The sequence below is a fragment of the Telopea speciosissima genome, chromosome 4, assembly GCF_018873765.1.
Source record: "Telopea speciosissima isolate NSW1024214 ecotype Mountain lineage chromosome 4, Tspe_v1, whole genome shotgun sequence".
NCBI lineage: Eukaryota > Viridiplantae > Streptophyta > Magnoliopsida > Proteales > Proteaceae > Telopea > Telopea speciosissima.
This window is the reverse complement of record NC_057919.1, coordinates 58,125,619-58,143,699: the sequence shown is the minus strand read 5'-3', so window position 1 is coordinate 58,143,699 and position 18,081 is coordinate 58,125,619. Positions and strand designations below refer to the sequence as shown.

Genomic DNA, 18,081 nt, shown 5'->3' with positions numbered 1-18,081 from the left:
ACACTAAATTTTCATCCTCTATTTTACCACTTGACAAACTCAATTCGGCTTAATTTTTACATGTAAGAGTCTGCCTTCTTTGGTTTTTTCCATATGAAAGATGATGTACTAATTCAAACCCTTGGATTAATCGGATTACATTTGTCATATTTCAAAGTTAGTTCAAGCATTTACCTTCCAATGAGGTATTTATTTCCACTTTCACTTATGTTTTCAATAGGGATGTAAATGCATAATCGAAAATCCAAATTCAATTCACATCTGTGTCCGTTTAGGGGTATCCATATCCAGTCATAGGGTGTCCAGACTACATAGCATAGATATATACTTGGGAGCATTATTTATTGGAATCTCAAATACTTTTTCACATGGCAAAAATTTTTGCCACTGTTCATATGGAAATTGGATCTAGGCTTGCCGGAACCTTTTTCCCAAAATTAAAAAAAAAAATGAAAAAAAGTTTTCCACAACGTCAATGTACTATCACCCTCTCACATGAAATTTTTTGTTATTTTCTTTCTCCTACTCTAACACGTGGGGTCCCATGTCGATTCCGCGTCGTATGGCGTAGTGAGAAACCCTTCCTCTAAAGAAAATAGGAAAAGATTATAGACCTACCTAATTTTCTATTTCTAGATAATCAAAAATGGATATGAGGATCATGATCCAAGGAAACTTAATTTTCTCACAAGGACAGATGTTTCTCAGCAAATCCATCTTGAAGCTTTTTCGTCCTCAAAAAGCATAACTAATTAGGAATCCAATTTAGGTAGTGTTCCAGTTTGCTTATTTTATCATTTCCCATTTTATGGTTTACTCTATCACTAATTTATGCTTAGAAACAGAAGGAATTTTCAATAAGATATTGACCTTTGCAAGCTTCAAACTAATCACAATCTGATAGTATAAATAGAAAGATTTTATAAATTATTACTACTTGTATTCATAGACACACATGTTTAATAAAGTATGAGTTACTTAACAATCTTAAGTTTCATTAAACAAATCCATTTCGGCCTTCCAAGACTTCAGTCACTGCTTCCAACAAACAAGCCTAGTATGGCAAATAACAAAGAAACAAGAAATGTCCATATTAACCTCACCATTATCCTTTCCACCTAGGACCGCCAATCGGTCGCTTTGGTTTGGCCAAATCGGCTTTAGGCATTTGCTGAATCAAACCGAAGCTAAAATGTTGAAGCCGAACCATTAAAAGTTCGATTCGCTTTTGATTTTTTTATTGGTCCGACCAGTTTGGGTTGGAATTTTATAGGTTGATTTGGGTTTTGTTGCAAAAGAAAATTAGAGAGAAAGGAATTGAAAAGAAACATTTAGGCGTAAAAGCAAACACATAAAAGAAACCAAAAAAAAAGCATAAAACCAAACAGAACAGGAAAACAGTTGCCTTTCAGTTAAGCCAAAAAAAAGAGTCTTTCTGGTTTTTTGGGTGTTTGGTTAATTTGTTAAACTACTCAACAGCTATACATCAAGACTAATAGAGAGAGAGAACAGAGAAAGAAATAGATGAAAAACCCTGGAAACAGCAAGGAAATACGTAATACAAATCTAAAGGAACAGAAAGAAGATAAAGAAAACAAACAATGTTTGAGAAGAATGAAGAGAGGAGCCACTTAACGTTACTCTTCCTCATCATTCCACAACTTAAAACGTGCTCCCCAAGTTCATCTTTCCTCTTGTTTTGAATCATCTCTCTTCTCACAGCATAAAACCCAATTCCATTCTAACAATACACAGCACATCCCAACAAAATTTCTTGCAAACTCTTTACTAGAAAATCTCAAACTTACCCTGTTCCATATCTGCAACCACTTCAAACCTTAGTAGTGAAGTATTGAACCCAAAAAGCCTTCATTTGGCAGTTTGAATAGGATTTTGGAAATCCTGGCCTGGCAATATGGATCATCTTAGTCCACAATCCACAGAAGGCGACGAGGGCATAATAAGGCTGCAGATAGATTACAAGTTGAGTGATAATTGGGGTTCAGGTTCCACCACCATTTTTGAACCTCGAAGACAAGTTGTTGACCGAATAGAGACCAGAGACAGCAGCAATGCAGACACTAATTCTTCATCAAGACCAACTGTACAAGCCCCAGAGAAGAAACTAACTCTATTTGCTCTTCAACTCGCAGTTCTTGAGAAAATGGCAACTGGGCTAGGAGCACTGGGATTCATCTGGGCAACCGTGGTTCTGCTCGGCGGTTATGCAATTAAACTAGGCACAATTGACTTCTGGTTCATCACCATCATACTCTTAATTGAAGGTGCCAGAATCTTTAGCCGAAGTCATGAACTTGAATGGCAACACCAGTCTACATGGTCAGTTACAGATGCCGGCGTGTATAGCTTCTGGGCATTTGAATCGAGCTCCCATTTCATTGGTCGATCATTGAAAAGAATTAGGGGGTCAGTTTCTGAAAGCCAAGGCCGAGAACTCAAAGAGAACAGCAATGAAGAAAGACCAAGCAACAGGACAACACGTATATGGACATCATCAGAGGTTCCTTTGCTTCCATATGCAGATTGGTTTTTTCTATCTCGAAACATAAGCAAGTTATTCTATTGGTTACAGTTGATATCAGCCTCAGCTTGCATAACTCTTTCAATATTGAGAATAGTTCAGTTGGATCATGGTGGCACAATTGTAACAGACCCAGATAAGAAGAATCAGAGATCTGCTCTGAATATTTTTTATTGGTTGGCCTTGTCTGAAGCTTTCTTGTTTCTGTTGGAGAAAGCTTACTGGGAATGGACTGTAATCAATCGTAGGCTACTGGAAGAGGTGAATGAGGAATGCGAATTAGGAAGCTCTGGAATGATTTCCATCAAAAGGTTTTTCTATGATGCATTTTCAGAATGTATCAATGGAAGCATCTTTGATGGCTTAAAGCTGGACCTGGTTTCTTTTGCTACAGAGCTCTTGGACTCTAATTCCAGCGATGAACAGCTCATAGGGGTTGGAATTCTTCAGAAATTCTCAAACAATCCCAGATTTTCTGATGACACACTTCAGAAGATTGGGACTTCAACTTTTGTTATTGAGAGATTGGTGGAGATGCTTAACTGGAAGAACCCACAAGAAGAAGAGATCAGGAAAGGAGCAGCAGAGATTGTGTCCAAATTAGCTGGGAAAAAGCAGAACTCCCTTAGAGTTGCAGGAATTCCTGGTGCGATGGAATCAATATCATCATTGCTCTACACTCAACGTAGCGCAGATGGTGCAGCTGATGAAATCTGGGAGAAGATGACAATCTGTGACCGAGCAAATTACGAGTTTTCGGTGTTTAACCATTTGGGTCTCACCATTCTCAAGAAACTCGCGAGAGACCATGATAATTGTGAGAAGATCGGTAACACAAGACGTCTCCTGCCAAAAATTGTTGATCTCACACATGCAGGAGAAAGGGTTCTCAGGAACAGTCACCAAACAGATAATCGAATGTTAACGATGAAAAGAGCCCTGCAATTGCTGAAGTTACTGGCAAGAACTTCTGGTACTGCTGGGAATTTTCTAAGGAAAGAGATTTCAGAGATTGTTTTCACGGTAAGCAACATCAGAGAAATTCTCAAGCATGGTGAGAAATACCCAATGCTTCAAATTCTGGGAATCGAGATTTTAACCAGTTTGGCCTTCGAAGATGAAGCAACAGAAAAGATTGGAAGCACAGGTGGAATCATTAAAGAACTGTTCCGGATTTTTTTCGAAGAAGGATTACCTGTAGACCAAAATTGTGTGAGGATTGCAGCAGGGGAAGCAATTGCAATGTTGGCACTGGAGAGCAATAAGAACTGCTCTCGGATATTGAATCTGGAAGCAGTACCGAAGCTTGTCGGGGCACTTGAAGATCCAATTCTTCGTATCCATTCCGCAAGAATTTTAAGAAATTTATGTTCCTACGCAAGCCACGATTGCTTTCAACAATTAAAGGGAGTCTCAGCTGCGGCACCTTCTGTAAGTTCCTCAACTGTGAAACCCATTTCATCTTGCTTTCTAGGGTTTGATAAGAATCGTTCTAACTGATCCTTGAATTCCTGTAAACCCAATTAACAGGTTCTGAAGACGATAATGTCGGAAGAGAATAAACTACAAGAAGTGACACTAGGGCTTGCAACACAGGTTTTCAAGTTCATGACTCCTCGAGAAGCAAGTATCACGTTCAATCGAACTGGAATCAATGAGATCAAATTAGCAACGAAACTCATGCAAATTTTGAAATTCTATCAATACCCATCAGCCAAAGTTCCTAGAATTAGAAGGTTTGCGATCGAGCTAGCAATTTGGATGATGAAAAACAACAAAGCAACAATTCGTACTTTTAGGGTTCTTGGGATGGAGAAGGAACTTGAGATTGTGAGAGAGACGACATCAGAGATGGAAAGCTACAACATTTTCTCAGGAACAGTTGGACTAAGCAGGCACAGTGAAACAATTCACTCACTTGTTGATAATGCACTTGACTTGTTGGCAAATGAGTGACATTACTCACTCTCTCTGCAAATCTAATAATATTTGACTATATGTACATTGTGTACAGTAAGATTTAGATATAAAATTCTTCATTCTTTCTGTACTTATAATCCCACTTGATTTGATTGTGATATGTTTGTTTCCGTTAAAATCAGGATTTACGGTCTAAATCTGAAAGTTTCATTTTACCTGATTTCATCAGGCTTTCTACTTCACGATCATATCTCTCCTGCCTTTAAGGAAGTACGGGTCTGGGTCTGGGGATCCGGCTCCTCTCCAGGGAGCTCAGTGCCCAGGGCACGTTCATGCAACATCTAAGGATTAGACTGTGCCGCATATATTTCGATGCATGCCTAGAGATGTGTGCGGCATAGGTCAACGACTGAATACCCCCTGGGGTGCTGGACTCCTGGAGAGAAGCTCAATCCGGGTCTAGGACCCCTTAAATTTAAAAGGTCCTCTTCTGATCCTCCATGTGCCTAATGAATGACCTCTGCTATCAATTTAGATTCAAACACTTGAAATATTTTCTTTTTTAACTTCTGTTGAATGTTTTTAACCAAATAATATACTATAAACTTAGGCTTGGAAGTTAAAAATGAATAGAAAAGTGAAAATAAAACAACGTATAATAAGATAAAAGTAATGATTAGTTTGCATATTTTTTTTAATTAACTATGCAAATCCAAAGATGGTGAATTCTCTGGCTTACTACCTAATCCCACCTTCAAACTTCCACCAACCTAAAAAATTAAAAATTACTACAAGAGGGGCTTCCTCTCCCCTAAAAACATAAGCAAACACTTTCCTTGGATGGAAGAATTACTTCTCCATTGATGTGACCTTATAATTGGACTTTGACTGTAGTGTTAATTCCTTTACTTTATTTTTCATAGTTACAAATACACTTCTTCGATTCAATTAGAGGATTTAGATGTCTATGTAGAAGGGTTCTACCTTCACCATGAGTAAAGAAAACCCTGTCCAAAAAATAGTTTCTATATTTTCTTTTCTTAACCGAGTTTCCCTCCACTCATAGTGAATGAGATTCTAATCACCAAGGGGCAGGAGAGGGCGGGAATAGGTATTGGGAGGGTGTTTTGGAACATATTAAAATCCTAGGAAGGATTTTTTTTTTTTTTTTTTTTTTTTGGGTAAACTCTCCTAGGAAGGGTTTGTGAACCCTAGGATGGTGGGTGATACGTCCTCTATTGGTGGAGTAAAACTAAATCCTTTCGCAATGGATCATTTGATGATTAAAATCATGAGAAACCACAACGGTGGTGTTGAGTCTGTTGACATTATTTTAAGTCACACTTCAATGTCACTAGTCACTACAAGCAAAGATAAAGAGTATTTCCCTTTTGTTGTCTTGAAAATTAAAATTTATTTAATACAAATTTTATGTGAAATGATAGAATTTTTCCTTGCATTTAAGAGGGAGGCGAGGAGGGAAAAAAGCCTTTTCAAATTAAAAGAAAATGTTCTCTTCGGGAGCATGGCCCATACACCAACACAGGGGCATGTGAGAAAACTTCAACAGGGAGTGGGATTTTTTGCTTTTCATGGGGGAAGGACAATCATTTCACACAAAGTTAAAACCCCATATTTTAAAAGATCGAGTTTTCCTTCAGCCTTGGTCATCATCATGACCTTCGAATTGAATTAATGGTAGAGGGGCGTATCACACAACCAAGGGGGTATTATTGACTTCGTCCCAATGGGGGAGGGGATGTTTAATGACCCTAGAATGGTGTAGGAAAACATTCCCTTATTTTGAATCTCTGCCTTTTGGGATTCCATTGCTTCTATGCTGATCTCAATCCATTGAGCAAGAGGGGAGGGGGGGAGAGGAGGGGGGGCCTTTTTGGTATCAGACCTGATTTTCTAGAAGTATTCTTTTGGGAAGGACTTGAAGTTTACAGTAAATGGTATAACAGAAATTTATAACCATTTCTCAAGATTTAAGAGGCAAAAACCAGCTCCCAAAAGTAAGAATCATATCCACCTCAGAATCACCTCAGAGAAGTTTAGCAATGGCACCCTGTTGTTATGAATTATTACTACCTATGATAAGTACACAACATATACTTTTAATAAAAACCCTGATATGAATTTGAGAAATAGACCATCATTCAAGAAGGAAAATAATGTCCCATGCTCAATACTGTACTGTAGATCATCAACATTCTTTTTATTTGTAAAAGAGCAGCAAGAAGGTTTTGAAAAAAATTAATTAGGGCAATGTTAAGAAATTCCAGCACACTAAAAAAACAAATGGAGCCTAATTTCGCATTAATACAAAATTTTAGACCATTGTTGCTTCTATAAAAAAAGCTCAGAACAATTGTCAAACCAAACATTAACTACAGGTATGCCACTACAAAACTATGGCATGTCCTAGCAAAGTGGCACTCTTGTTCCAGTTTGTCACCATTTCCACCATGAAAAATATAAAGAAAATCTCAGCTGATCACTTTTGAAACCACACCTGCACCAACCGTTCTACCTCCTTCCCTCAGAGCAAATCTTTGTCCTGTTCATTCAGAAGAAAAATATTAAGGTCTTTAGTGATCTCAAGTTCAAATCAAGTTGTCTAGAAATATATAGAAAAAAATTCCAAACTACACAAGTTTCTGGTAGAAACTATGTAATTTGTTACCAAACTTACAGACCACATCAGTGTTGGACATTTAGCACTGATGGATGTTTCAGACACACATGATTTGCCAATAGTAATGAAGATAAGCTATGGTTATATACAAACAGGCCACGAAATTTTGGTTTGATTTTGTCGACCAAAACTGAACCTGCCAATTTCTACCAGACCTATTGGGAGGTGAGTTTATCCCAGATGGGAAAAGTTCAGGATCACCCAGGTGGGTGATCTATTGAAATGAGTATCTGACAGAAAATGCCCCTACTTCAAGGATGATGCTCTAGGAATTCCAACCATTGGATAGACCGGTTGAGATCTGGACTGGCCATATCAAATTTCAGCTTCAAACTCACCATTTATGCTCAGATCTAATGGCATACACCCCCCCCCCATTGTATGTCCATGCACCCCCTCGAAGTCCCATGTACCCTCTCCGTAGTCCTGGATTTTTTTTATGATTAGTTTTGCCAACTATTCAACTAGGATTGGGCTAAAAACTAACATATGGGCAGGCGACCTTGGGGTTAGCATGTCCACAAAAATTGGGCCCCTTCAAAGCCGCCATGTGGCAGATATTTGATGTCACATGCGATTTTGTATTATCACCTATGTGGGTGTCCCATAACAAGACCCTTCTGGATATATATTTTGGATTAAAAAGGTCTTATATGTGTAAGTCCAGCTTGACTCAGGCCACGCCACTATGTTAACTCAGACCCAGAAACTAGATCCCTTTCTGGATCAACCAAGTCACTTACAACAACTCCACAATAAGTACAGATATTATAGTGCAACTATATTGAGATATGGATGTGATATGGTATACAAAATAAAGGAGCGTGTTTAGATATAAGAGACCCTATAACTCTGTGTGAGTGGGTTTTTTTAAGGGGGTGGGGTTACATGAAAAAGGACAGAACAGAAATAACAGGGATCCTCCATCCAAGGGTCAATCTGTGTTTTACACTTTTACTAATGAAAACAACCCCATTTCTTTTGTACCATTCTAAAATGCAACTTTGTTGTACATGTCTAAGTGTTACGTATGTATCCCCTGTGCTCAGGTACAAATAAAAAGCCACAAAGTAGAAGTGTTCCAATCACAACATTGCCACATATTTTTGGTAAAAAAACAAAAAGAGGGGAAATGCAAGAATAAGGGCCCCTTTGGTATCACTTTTCATTTTCATTTTCTGGCAATTTTTCATTTTTTTCATGTGTTTGGTATCACTTTTGAAACTTGTTTTTAATTAAAATAACTGAAAACAATTCATTAAAATAATTGAAAACACTGCCAAAATGATAATGGACTCAATGGATTATGGCCAAAACCTGTTTTTCCTTCATTTTTTCGCTCTTTAATGAGCATGTGCTTATATGACCCAAATATGAGGGGTAAAATAGACATTTGATCGTTAAAATAGAAAGGCAAGTCCCCCTTTTTTTTTTTCCTTCCTCTTCTTCCTGCATCCAGAGTTTCACTTGCGAATGAAGAGTCCCCCAGATGAACACAATCAAAAGCTTATTTTCTTGAACACAAATCTCTTTAGGCAGCGCTCTCTTTTCCGTGCGAAGAAGAGGCGGATATGGATGTTCCTCCTCCGACATCCATGGCCGTGCCATCTCTCCCAACTCCGGTGAGCTCTCCCTTTGATTTTCTTTTGTTTCTTCTGTTTCTCTTTATTTTATACTCAAAACTTTGAGTTGAAGAGAGAAGATTACACTCATGAACTTCCTAGAGAGACGAAGAGAGATTGCGTCGTCGTTGTGTTGTGTTGTCGGGATTTCGAGTTCAGAAGAATCTGAGGATTTGGATTCCACATGGCGTGATTTAGATCGATATGGGGTGGAAAGGGTTTGAAATTTGAATGGGTTGTAAGCTTTCGGTTTCTTTTTCTATTCTGCTTCTCTCTTTAGTTCTTTTTTCTGTTTTTTCCCCTTTGTTTCATTTGTTTGTCCACCTCTCCTCCTTACCGCGTCGTCTGTCAGTTCAATTCTTTACTTCTCTTTCTCTTTGTGGTGTTAAAGCTTCATGACAAAAAAGGCACAATTAGCGTGGCAGTAACAACCACCATGTCTCACGCATTCTTTATCAAAATGATCTTCTCCAAACTTCCTGTAATTGAGAGGTCCATTGAACCTCAAACCCCATATTATCTATATTACTCTCACTGAACCGCCATTACCTTTCTCATTTTTCTGGATTCTTGAGCTACAATCCTCTTAACTGACCCCACCATCCCCTTTTTCTTTCCCCATTATTCTCTTAAATTTGTAAGCCTTAATCCATAATTAAAACTGCCATTTCCCATTCTCTGACCCTCTTTCTCTGGTTCTCTTCATTTTTACTGTTTAGAGTTGATTTGGGGAAAAAGATGGAATCTCTTCACCCACCAGTTAAAAAATGTTATGAAAATTATTTACACATAGGTAGTTTCTCATTCTATATTCTTTTATGACTAGTAGCTACCAAACAGTTTTTCATTTTTATCAAAAATGATTTTTATTGATGACTTTTTTTAAATAGACCATAATGAAAATGAAAAGTGATACCAAAGAGGCCCTAACTAACCAATATAAATTTTACCAAAAACAAAACACTAACCAATATCTCAATCAATCAGCAAAAAATAGACCATATTCCTTTCTGATAAATTTTAGAGAAAATGACACATTTTAGTTTCAAGAAAATTCATCCACAGAGCTTAAATTAAACTGATGCATTGCATGACCAACTTCAATAGAGAATGGGCCAGCCAAACTAGCCCCACGGCTTGGCTAAGATCAGGCCCACTAATCAATGGTTTTAAACAGCTCCATGATAGGTCCTCAAGTTTTATTTTCAGCCTGTTTGGGCCCATATGTGTTAGGTCACTTAATCCCATATCAGGCCAATCTATCAAGTTACAACTTAAGCCCATATTCTGGCCATATAGCCATTAGACCAGCAGCACTGAAGGAAGATCTGATGTAGATAAGTCACTTGGGGCTTATTTTAGTGGAAATAAGCTTTGGATTAGGTCATACATGTATTGGGACTTTGATCCCCATGAGTTTATTTTATAATTAGCCAATTTAATGGGCCTAAAACTTGGGTAGAAAGTAGGAAAACGGGATTTACTTAGTTCTGAGTCTGTTTTCTTTATTATTTCACTTTCTTAGTCAATTTAGGTTACCTTATTAGTTAAGGATAGGGTTAGGCCTTTCCTTTTTAGTGTCTAAGTCTATTTTTGAGTCTTCTATATAAGTTTGTCAGGGAGGCCAGCATTGTACACGGATTTGAAACCCACCTAAGTAAGGAAACTACTATCTCGGAGAACCGATATGGCTTTATGTCAAAATGATCCATTATGGAAGCTATTTTCCTACTTATGGGACTTATGTAAAGATATAAAGAGGGAAGGAAGGATCTCCATATAGTCTTTATTGACTTAGAAAAAAGCCTAGGACAGAGTTCCTAGAGAGTTAATCTAGCAAATACTGAAGAAGAGATGGGTGTCATGTAGATATGTGGACATTAATAAAAATATGTATGATGGTGTAGTGACTAGCATAAGAACTGTGGGGGATCAAGGTAGTGAATTCCCAATTACAATTGGGTTACACCAATGGTCAGGCTTAAGCCCTTATTTGTCTGTGGTTATCACGGATGATTTAACCAGAGACATACAAGATGAAGTTCCTTGGTGTATGCAGAACAAAGACGGTGCACATGGTGTGTTACTTTAGCCACACAAGAACGGTTAATGAGGTAGTGAATATTGCTGCAAAGGGGATCCTACAAGTGACTATTTTAGATATTTGGGCTCAATCGTACATAAAGAAGGTGATATAGAGGATGATGTTCCCCAGAAGATTAAAATAGGATGGATGAAGTGGAGAGGTGTGTTTGGAGTGTTGTGTAATCGAGATATTCCTTTAAAGCTTAAAGAAAAATTTCATAGGATTATCATACGCCCAGCTATGATGTATGGTGCAGAATGTTGGGCAGTAAAGAAGCACCATATAGATAAGATCACTTTGGGAGAAGTGAGGAAAAACATGCATAGCTTAGGTCTTGTTTCAAGTATGGCCTCGAATAAAGCTGATTGGCGGGCAAAGATCCATGTAGCTGATCCCATTTAGTTAGAATAATGTTGAGATGTGTCATTATTGCTGTTATTATGTTCATTTCTTTTTTACCTTCATCAATCTTTTGTTGTTGAAAGGTTCCATGTAGCCGACCCCATTTAGTTGGGATAAGGTTGAGTTGTTGTTGTTGTTGTTGTATTGCTATAACTTCTCTGCAGGTTTTCAAGCTTCACAGTCACCCACGGTTCTGCCAGTACAACTTCATTTTGCTGTTTTGACTGACCTCTTGTCAGTCCATGATTCTTAGGGTCTTCTTATATATTTCCTTTTATCTTTTCCCTACTGTTATGGCTATTGAAGGTCACTGTTACTCACTGTTTGCAGGTCTGATTCAAGGCTTTCTATTAACATACTAATTCTAGCAGCTGGGAGTTAACATGCTGTTCTGGACAATCCAACCCTTGGATTGATCCCTCCTTTTAGAATACTGTTCTTCTCAGTTAGTACTTTGTGTGCATTAAATTTGATGACCATCTGATCTGTTGATGTGGAGTTATGACAGTTCTTGCTAGTTACTAATTTCCGTTAATCCTTAAGTTTCTATTTCTGTTACAAATTCATTACAACAGATCCAATCCTTGGATCAGTTTGTTCTTTGGAGGGTCTCACTATCATCGTAAGATGACTGTTCAATCCAAATACCAACCCCATCCAACCATTGGATCTTGATTTACTTAAATTTCCTGATCTGCCAAATTGTGTATTGACTTAGATTGCTGTGTTTCTGTCCTGTGGGCAGTGTTCTATTAACCCTATCATATCTACCCTAGAACACATCAGAAACTAGTACAGGAGATACAGAGTTAATGACAAGTTCTTATATTTTGAGTGCAGAGCAGGTAAATGACCCACTTGGCAAGAATGGTTGTTTAAAGTTGGGATGTATGAGCTGAGCTACCATTTGGAGCATAAAGGAGAAAAATTACTGAAGTATTCACAGACACATTTCAATCACAACAGTAATTTTTTACCAGAAAACTACAAGAGTTATACAACACGCTGTTAGAAGGAACTCCTTTCATTCCCTACTTAGAGGCTGGCACTATCTCTACGTTGGGTCCAATTACTCTTTCATTTGCTCGCACAGATCAACTGCTCATGGCTCCACCAAGTCAAATTTTGATGGATGCTCTTTGGGCAATTCGGGAAACCCTGGCAATTCGGATGTCTGTTCAGAGAGCGGAATGAGATAATTTTTTATTGAGGATATATTGGACTGAATAATTATTTGAGAACCTAGTTTACCTGCTTCTCTAAAAGATGAGACTTACCTATTGTCCAACATTTGAGAACTTGCTACTGGAGGGTAATTAAAGCACAGTAGTTCATTTGTTATGAAGCACTACTTCACGCCTTTGAATTCAAGAAACAACTTCAAGGAACCCGTAGCATTGGCTTATCTAAGAAACAACTCATTAAAGTGGGCCCTGACATTGTCAAATGAAATCGTAGGCAAGTTTGGGGAAGGCGGTGGTTGGTTAGCTTGTTTGAGAATTTGCTAGCTAGTAAAAAAGGCATTACAGTTATTGGGCTCAAGAAAACACCTTCAGGGAAGCGATAGCACTGGCTCATACTAATAACAACTCATTCTAGTGGGGCCCTGAAATCGTCGAACGAAAATAGAAACCAACGTTTTTTTTTCTCTTTTCTTTTTTTTTTGGGGGGGGGGGTTTGGAGGAGAGGTAGGGGTTGGTTAGCTTGTTAGAGAGATTACTAGCTTGTGAAAAGGCATCACAGCTTATTTTTTTGATCTAGTTAAGACCTATTAACCCATGTTTAAGAGCTATTAAACCATGTCATTGAGGCCACTGTTATTCTTAAGGGAGAAGAGGATATGATGTTTGTTGGAGGCAGTAAATTAACATGCACCAATCACCATGGAATCATAAAATTAAGTACATTTACGAAAAATAATTACTACGAGCTAAAAATACCTGCTTCAAGTGGAACAGGTGAAATCAACTCAAAAACTGCAGTAACATTATCACCAGGCATCACCATCTTAACATTTTCAGGTAATTCGACCTTCCCTGTAATATCTGCAGTCCTCATGTAGAACTGAGGTCTATAATTTGAGAAGAAAGCAGTATGACGACCTCCTTCATCCTTTGTAAGAACATATATTTCTGCCTCAAACCTCTTGGACGTTTTCACACTACCAGGCTTAGCCACAACCTGTGAAAGGAACAAGTACCCCCCCACCAAACACACACAGGCAGTGAAAGGTTAATCATAACACCCCATCATAATAACAAAGCAAAACGAAATGAAGGAAAAGGAGGGAAATTACAAATTGTACAACTAGTGTATGGAAAACACTAACAGTAGGGTACACAACTTGCATTTCAAAAACTAAGACAATTTGCACTTCTGATTAAATTAGATTTCCAAATCAAAGTTGTATATAATAACATCTAGTTGGTGTTACTGTTTCATCAGAAAGCCATAGTTAATTGCCAGTCTCAAAGAATTTCGATGGAGTATCACTCACCTGTCCTCTCTGTACATCTTCACGTTTTAAACCACGTAGAAGAAGACCCACATTGTCTCCAGCCTATATAATCACACATTCAAAAACACTTTAGTTACCAACAACTAAAAGCTCAATATACAATATATATATAGATAGGGGGAATATTGTCACTTTACAACCTGGTCAGTTAAAGCTATCTTAAAGGTCCATATAATTATGCCACATGGTAGGATGATATGGCGATTTCAACCATTGGATAGAAAAGGCAACATCTGGATGGCCAAATGTCAAATTTAATACCCAAATTCAATCAAATACCCTCCGATGTACATTCATGCACCCATTTATTTTCAGACATTCATGTATTGGCATGCACTTTCCCATGGTCCTGGAGTTCCAAAGCTTTATTTTGCCAATTTGCCAACCCAAATTGGGCGGAAACTTGGCATGTGGGAAAAGCACCGTGGGGTCTACCGTCCACAAAATTTTGAGCCAATCTAAAATGACACACAGCAGATTGTTTGGCCAACCAGATAAGATTCTCTTAAGATTCTCTTAGTGGGCTGACCAGATAAATTTTAAACACCCAACACCCCCCCCCCCAAAAAAAGATAAAATATATATATATATATAACAACAAGCTGGTCACTTACTTGCCCATGATCCAAGATCTTCTTGAACATCTCCACACCAGTGACTGTAGTCTTCAGAGGACCACCCTATTGAGAAGAAAGATTAACACAAGAACCAAGCATCAGGTATGTACTAATAATCTTCTCCTAGTGCAACACATGGATCTCCTGTCAAAGAAACAGTGGCATGCTGTATTGGGCTAAATAACTAAATGATTACATCACAGCATTCATTGAAATGTAAAAGTATACTTCACAGTTTTAGATGCACAAAACCTTAAAGGGGAAAGTACCTGCATTAATCCCAAGATTTCAACATCTTCTCCAACTTTGATCATCCCTTGCTCAACACGTCCGGTCACAACAGTTCCACGCCCCTTTAGAAGCAGAAGCATAAATCATGAAAACTAGTTTGACATAATAAATCCCATCAGGTCTCTGAATTTTTTAACATAGGGGGAAAAAACTAGAAGCTGGACAGTAACTTTTAAGTGACCCCAGCTCATTTGACAGTAATTTTTTAGCAAGTTATTAATTACACTATTGAATGATTTTAGTTGATTTAAGAAATGCATAAAAAGAAAACAGAAATTAGGACTATCGTATAGTCATTATTTATGCAACCTTTGGTGCATGCTGTTTGAAGGGATCTGAGTTGCACCAGACACATTGCTGGAAATATAAGAATGAAATAGTAGTAATACTGGTTGAGTATCAAGCAATCCCTAACTTAAATGATTGTCCGACAAAACTGATGGCAAAAGATATTTCTGATTACCTGGTTAGAGTACACATCCTCGAATGAAATAGTAATAATACTGCCCTAACTTACATTACTATCCAATAAAACTGATGCCAAAAAACATTTATTATTACCTGAATAGAGAACACATCCTCAACTGGCATTAGGAAAGGCTTGTCAAGTTGGCGAACAGGATCAGGTATATATTCATCTACAGCATCCATTAATTTTAAAATAGCCTTTTTCCCAATTTCTTCATTTGTTCCTTGTAAAGCGGACAAGGCTGAACCCCGAATAATTGGGATGTCATCCCCTGGGAACTTGTAAAAGCTTAGAAGCTCTGCAAGAACACAAAATCCAAGTAAAATTCTTCAAATGAAGGAATAATTCTCACTTAAGCAATATTTACTACTAAAACTTATTTACTAAATAGTTCATTAGTCATACCACGGAGCTCCATTTCTACAAGTTCCAATAACTCTGGATCATCGACAGCGTCAACCTTATTTAGAAAACACACCAATGATGGCACGCCAACCTAAATCATGGACAAATTAGAAGATACAATTCAGTAAAAGAACCAGAAGAACAGAATGCTAAACTCTATAAATTTGTGAAAGTCCAGCTAAGTACCAGCATTCTTTGAAGCTACAAATAATAGGTTACCCACCTGACGAGCAAGCAGAATATGTTCCTTCGTTTGTGGCATGGGTCCATCAGGGGCAGATACAACTAGAATGCCCCCATCCATCTGAGCTGCTCCAGTAATCATGTTCTGAAATTCAAGCAACAGTTTATGTAAGGACGTAATTCACCAAAAGTAACACCATTCAGCAAATAGATTGTAGTGACATGGATACAAGAGACAACATTTTGCTACTTGTAAAATTAAAATTAAGAAAAAAATTGGATCTAAGAAAGCTTTCATGTATCACCCATAAACCTGATGAAAGACATTTCCTTATGGTTCTAATACATTTCTTTAATTGGTAGGAGAGTTCGTAATAGAGAGAACTAGTAAAATACTATATATTTCAAAGTGTACCTTAACATAATCTGCATGTCCTGGACAATCCACATGAGCATAGTGTCGTTTGCCAGTTTCATACTCAACATGGGCCTGCACAGCATTCACTAACTTAAAGTAAGCTCCCAAATACTTTTGCAGATTAATATTTGTTGGCAACCAATACTTTCTATGCTGCATTATTGTAGGATAATTATACATGTTCATCAAATAGGAAACGATAATCTAACCGTGGCAATAGTAATTCCCCTCTTTTTCTCCTCAGGAGCCTTGTCAATTTCATCAAATGCAACAGCTTTAGCTTTCCCTTCTTCTGCTAGCACCTACAGGAAAGCTAATATGCAGTTTAATCAATTAAACAATTAACAAAATTTAAAATAAAAAAAAAAATATAATCATAATCGATAAAATAGGTCTTCTCAGTAATCCCAGGTTTTAACCCTCATCATCAGGCACCCCAAAAAAAATTTTGAAATGAAGTAAGAATGAACCAAAAAGATCGAAAACTAAGGCATTGAATACATAAACAAATGAACAGACCTTTGTAATGGCAGCAGTAAGTGTGGTTTTACCGTGATCAACATGCCCAATAGTCCCCACATTTACATGAGGTTTCCTATAACAAGAAAACAAAAAGAAAAATAGCTAATGAGCCAATAAGAACAAAAAATACTAGTATAACCTGTTATGCCCAAGGCTTTATAGGAAGAAAACTGTAGAAGGAAACATCAGGTAAAGTTATAATTCAGCAACGATGGGATAAAAAAAAACAAAACAGTAACCGCAAACGGTCAATGCTAATACCCATCAACAGAAAATGGAAACCACTTTACAGTTGAATTGATACACATACAGAAGAAGTAAATATAGGCAGGCTCCACACAATTTACAAAATAAAATATCGAAATAATGAAATAAATAAGCATAGAATCTCTCGGAAACCCTACTAAGAGCTCTAAAAATTCACAAGAAATTGCAGAGTTCGGTCCAGGATTATCAAGTTTAAGCTTACGTTCGAGTAAATGTGGCCATGGATCTCCACCATGGTCCGATGTCCGAGACTCTCTCACTTCCATTGAGTGATTCAGGAGCAGACAACCGATGCGACAAAGCTCCTCGACAGCATGAGTAGATAGGAGAACACAAGCCGATCAGGCGCTTGGAATTATGGTTCATAAGAGCAGTTGACGCCATTGGAAGAAGAGAAAGAAAGCGCAGTGAGAAGAAAACAAGCAGGAAGCCCTAGAATCAAACGTCTCAAAGCTTAGAGGCGGAGACGAAGGGTTTAGCCGTTTAGGCCTTAGGGGTTTGCCTTTCCCCCGGAAGGGTTTTAGAGAGAGAGAGAGAGGGAGTGACTGCTTAGGTCAATTTTGTGCGTACGTGAGGCAGATGGTAGACTTTAGAATGTGCGGTTGTGATCCACAGGTGTTACTAACTGTTGACCAAAGGGAGGGTCAAAAATCTAGAGCATTGTCGAACAACCGTCCGATTGAATAATTCCTGAGGCTGTTTTCGCAAGTGAAGGTCCTCCAATTGTTAACTTCCGATTGGAATCAAGGTGATCAATAAGGGCCATAGGTTTTTTTTTTTTGAGAAAATTACATGCACCCCCCTGGTGTTTGTGTTAAATCCGTGCCCAAAACCCGGTTTAAAACTTGGTCTGACCACCGGTCTGGTTTGAACCTTTTATGTAGAACCGGGAGCGGAGTACGCTCGTGAACTATGGACCATGATACTCAAGCCATCCCACAAGATTGTTGACCGTGACTCTAGAGAAGTCGTCGAGGATAGGTACATCGGCGAGATAGGGAAAGTTTGTCTTCGAAGGTGTATTCCTAGCATTTCCTTATTTCGAGGATCCGCTCGGCCCTCGCCGTGTACCCGTTCCCTTATAGATGATTGGAAGTAAGTTAATATCCTAATAACTC

At 38.1% G+C, this 18,081-nt stretch overlaps 2 protein-coding genes across 2 annotated transcripts; one reads left to right on the top strand and one right to left on the bottom strand.

Moving 5' to 3' along the window:
- Positions 1 to 1,505: 1,505 nt before the first annotated feature.
- On the top strand, positions 1,506 to 4,527 carry LOC122657497. Its single transcript, XM_043852213.1, has 2 exons — positions 1,506 to 3,973; positions 4,073 to 4,527. The coding sequence occupies exons 1-2, from the start codon at positions 1,916 to 1,918 to the stop codon at positions 4,496 to 4,498; spliced, it is 2,484 nt and encodes an 827-aa protein (XP_043708148.1). The 5' UTR covers positions 1,506 to 1,915; the 3' UTR covers positions 4,499 to 4,527.
- A 2,420-nt stretch (positions 4,528 to 6,947) lies between these two features.
- On the bottom strand, positions 6,948 to 17,444 carry LOC122658348 (elongation factor Tu, mitochondrial-like). The gene is made up of 12 exons (XM_043853264.1): positions 17,166 to 17,444; positions 16,694 to 16,769; positions 16,384 to 16,476; positions 16,172 to 16,246; positions 15,797 to 15,901; positions 15,574 to 15,664; positions 15,261 to 15,466; positions 14,678 to 14,761; positions 14,406 to 14,471; positions 13,771 to 13,833; positions 13,214 to 13,454; positions 6,948 to 7,025 (listed from the first exon to the last, which is right to left on the bottom strand). The coding sequence occupies exons 1-12, from the start codon at positions 17,345 to 17,347 to the stop codon at positions 6,955 to 6,957; spliced, it is 1,353 nt and encodes a 450-aa protein (XP_043709199.1). The 5' UTR covers positions 17,348 to 17,444; the 3' UTR covers positions 6,948 to 6,954.
- Positions 17,445 to 18,081: the final 637 nt, after the last annotated feature.

Bases quoted from the DNA above. Each gene is read 5' to 3' on its own strand.
- LOC122657497 (XM_043852213.1), top strand. From the start codon at position 1,916: ATGGATCATCTTAGTCCACAATCCACAGAAGGCGACGAGGGCATAATA. The intron at 3,974-4,072 runs GTAAGTTCCTCA...CCCAATTAACAG, and splicing joins TCTCAGCTGCGGCACCTTCT to GTTCTGAAGACGATAATGTC.
- LOC122658348 (XM_043853264.1), bottom strand. From the start codon at position 17,347: ATGGCGTCAACTGCTCTTATGAACCATAATTCCAAGCGCCTGATCGGC. The intron at 14,472-14,677 runs GTACTTTCCCCT...TCTTCTCAATAG, and splicing joins AAATCTTGGGATTAATGCAG to GGTGGTCCTCTGAAGACTAC. The intron at 7,026-13,213 runs GTATTTTTAGCT...CTGAATGAACAG, and splicing joins ACCTGTTCCACTTGAAGCAG to GACAAAGATTTGCTCTGAGG.